The 2,621-nt window shown below is 42.8% G+C and overlaps 2 protein-coding genes across 6 annotated transcripts in view; one reads left to right on the top strand and one right to left on the bottom strand.

The window, feature by feature from the left end:
• LOC111816724 (translation initiation factor IF-2-like) overlaps positions 1-197 on the bottom strand; it is a 5,324-nt gene extending 5,127 nt beyond the window's left edge. The window contains exon 1 of the mRNA XM_023715061.1: positions 17-197. Within this exon, the coding sequence (XP_023570829.1) occupies positions 17-197 (181 nt within the window). The remainder of the gene's footprint in view (positions 1-16) is intronic.
• Pds5b (PDS5 cohesin associated factor B) overlaps positions 1-2,621 on the top strand; it is a 263,841-nt gene that overhangs the window by 4,264 nt on the left and 256,956 nt on the right. The window lies entirely within an intron of this gene.

Genomic DNA, 2,621 nt, shown 5'->3' on the forward strand with positions numbered 1-2,621 from the left:
TTCCCGGGCGGCGGGCTGGCGGCGCGGCGCTCCTGTTGAATCCTCGGCGGCGCGTTTCCCCCTTCCGGGCGCGGGGCGCGTGGGGAGCGCCGGTCCGGGCTGCAGGCGCCCTCGCCCCTCTGTGGGGTCCCCGCGGAGGACCCCGCGCCGCCCCGGCCTCGGCTCTGGACTGGGACGCGGGCTTGCGCGAGTGACATTTTCACCCTCCTGGTCGCCAGCCGCGGGAAATAAAGCGGCTGCGCTCGCCTCTTAGCCGGTGCGGGGGAACCTGAGGACCTGGCTGAGGAGGAGCCCCGCGCCGGCCCCGAGTGACTCCTCCCCAGTCGCTGCCAGCTTCTCGCTTTTCCTTAGCGCCCAGGGGCTGTGAATGCGCCGTGCGACGGGGGAGAGTGCACCTTCCTGCACCGTTATTCCATTGACAGTTTAAAACTTTTCTGTCCGGAGAAGTCTTGTTGTTGGCCGCCGTGGCTCCTTGGAGAGCCTGCTCAGAGCAGCCCGACAGTTACTGCGGGGAATAAATCAACCTAAACACGGCAGCTCGTCTTCACAACTCCCTGCCACTTTGTTCCTTTCGCGGACCGTGTGCGCTTCGGAAGGGCTCCGAAGAGCTGTTAAGTCATTTGGGCTCCTCGCGCGGCATACGTCGTCACCCACCCAAGCAAGGGTTGACCCTTTTTTTATACCAAAAAGTGCTCCTCACACGCGTGCTAGGAAGTGATGGATGGCAGTCTGAGTGGTGACTCTACCTTGTTTATTAAATAGTTTTGGAAGGTCTGTATGTTGCTTTTCATTTGAATGGTGGTTCGGTGGGCTTGAAAGAGTTGGCAAATTCTGTGTATCTTCTAATGTCTTAAAATTCGAGAGTTTTGGGGACGGGAGATGGCTCAGTAGAATAAGTGCTTCCCTGGCAAGCACAAGGGCCTGAGTTCAATCCCCAGTACCGGAAAAAAAAAATAAATTCGAGAGTTTATATTTAATGAGGCGATAATTATTTACATCTTGAATGGCAATAGAATCATTGTTCTCAGCACATCTAGATAAAGTTCCAGTGTCAACCCCATATAGTTAGAAACAGAAAAGTGGGCCTCAAAGGACACATCTTTGCAGCACACATGTCAGATATGAGGCTATTTAGGTACAGTAAACTGAATGTTTGGTGTGCACGAATCAGTTTGGGATACAGTTAATCTCCATCTTACTCTGATAGCAGATAACTCAATTAAAATTAATAGTGGCGAATTTATAAGTCTGAATATTATTTCCTTGAAATAAAATTTGTGTATAATGTAAATGTACAAATATAAATAGGAAAGATACACTTTAATCTTTTTTCATTACTGAGTTAGTAATTTTTGGTTTATTTTCTTAATGATTTAAAAAAGATTCTTCCTTTCATCGGGGTTTTATTTGAAGTATATTTTAAATGAGAAGGTAGTGCTTGTTTTGATTTTTGTTTCTTGCAAAACTTTTTCCTTTTGGTGGCAGTTGATTATCCTTGTGTTAACTTTGCTTTTACAGCAGCTTTTGTTAACTCTTCCTGTCTGACACCTTTTTCCTGTCTGGTAATTATTTTCTCCACTCCATATTTTCCCTAAGAATAAGAGATGTGTGATGACAGTGATTTCTGAGGTTCTGTGGAGTTGGCAGTTGGGTAGAAGTTGACTTTATCAGAAATTTATTAAACCTGAAATAAAGTGATCCTCTGTATTAGGGATTTCGCTGGTAAGGAATATGATAACATATTTCCAAAATTTTATGAGGAAGAGAATATCTTGCTAGACTATGCTCTTCCTGTTTGCTCCCCATACAGACTATCCTTTGGTTCCATCAGTGCCCCCCCCCCATCATGTTTGCTTATAGCTAAGAGCTGATTGGTGTATGAACCCTTGATGACACATAGTTTATAATTTATATTAGAATAAATTGCATTTGTTAATATTAAAGGTGTACAAGGAAACTTAAGGATGCTCTCCAACTTTCTTTTGAGAAATTAGGTTCAAATTATAATTTAATTGATACCCACAGTCATAGTCCTATTTATTCATGGTGGAATTAGGGACAGGCTTTAGATCTCCTGGAAGCTCAGAAACTTCTAGATGGTCTGTGTTGTTTTTTTATTCAAGATTTAGCAGTATTTAAAATCCCTGTGAGACAACACACAGTTTTCTATCCCTTTCTTACCTTTTTATTCATTCAAGGAAGAAGTAAAGCTTCAGGGTATTCCAGAATGTGGTTTTAATAATTTCTGTACTAAGTCCAAATATTTAAGTTGTCTAAGAAGATAACCTCTTGCTGGGCATGGTGGCTCATATCTGAATTCCCAGTATTTGGGAGGCTGAGGCAGGAGGATCACTGTGAGTTTAGGTCAGCCTGGATTGCAAAGCAAGTTCAAGGCCAGTCTGAACTGTATAGTCAAACCCTGTCTCAAAAAGACTGAAAAAAAAAAAAAAAGATAACCTCTTGTATGTCTTTGTTTCCTGGAACTGCTTGCCATTTCATTGTGTAACACTACCTATCATGACATTTATTTATTCTTTGTGAAATCTGTAAGCCACAGTAATTTGAAGTAGTTAGATTTAAGTTTATTGTAATTTTTTTTTTTTTTTTTTTTTTTTTTTTTT

The sequence above is a fragment of the Octodon degus genome, unplaced genomic scaffold (genome assembly GCF_000260255.1).
Source record: "Octodon degus isolate 3935 unplaced genomic scaffold, OctDeg1.0 scaffold00038, whole genome shotgun sequence".
Taxonomy (NCBI): domain Eukaryota; kingdom Metazoa; phylum Chordata; class Mammalia; order Rodentia; family Octodontidae; genus Octodon; species Octodon degus.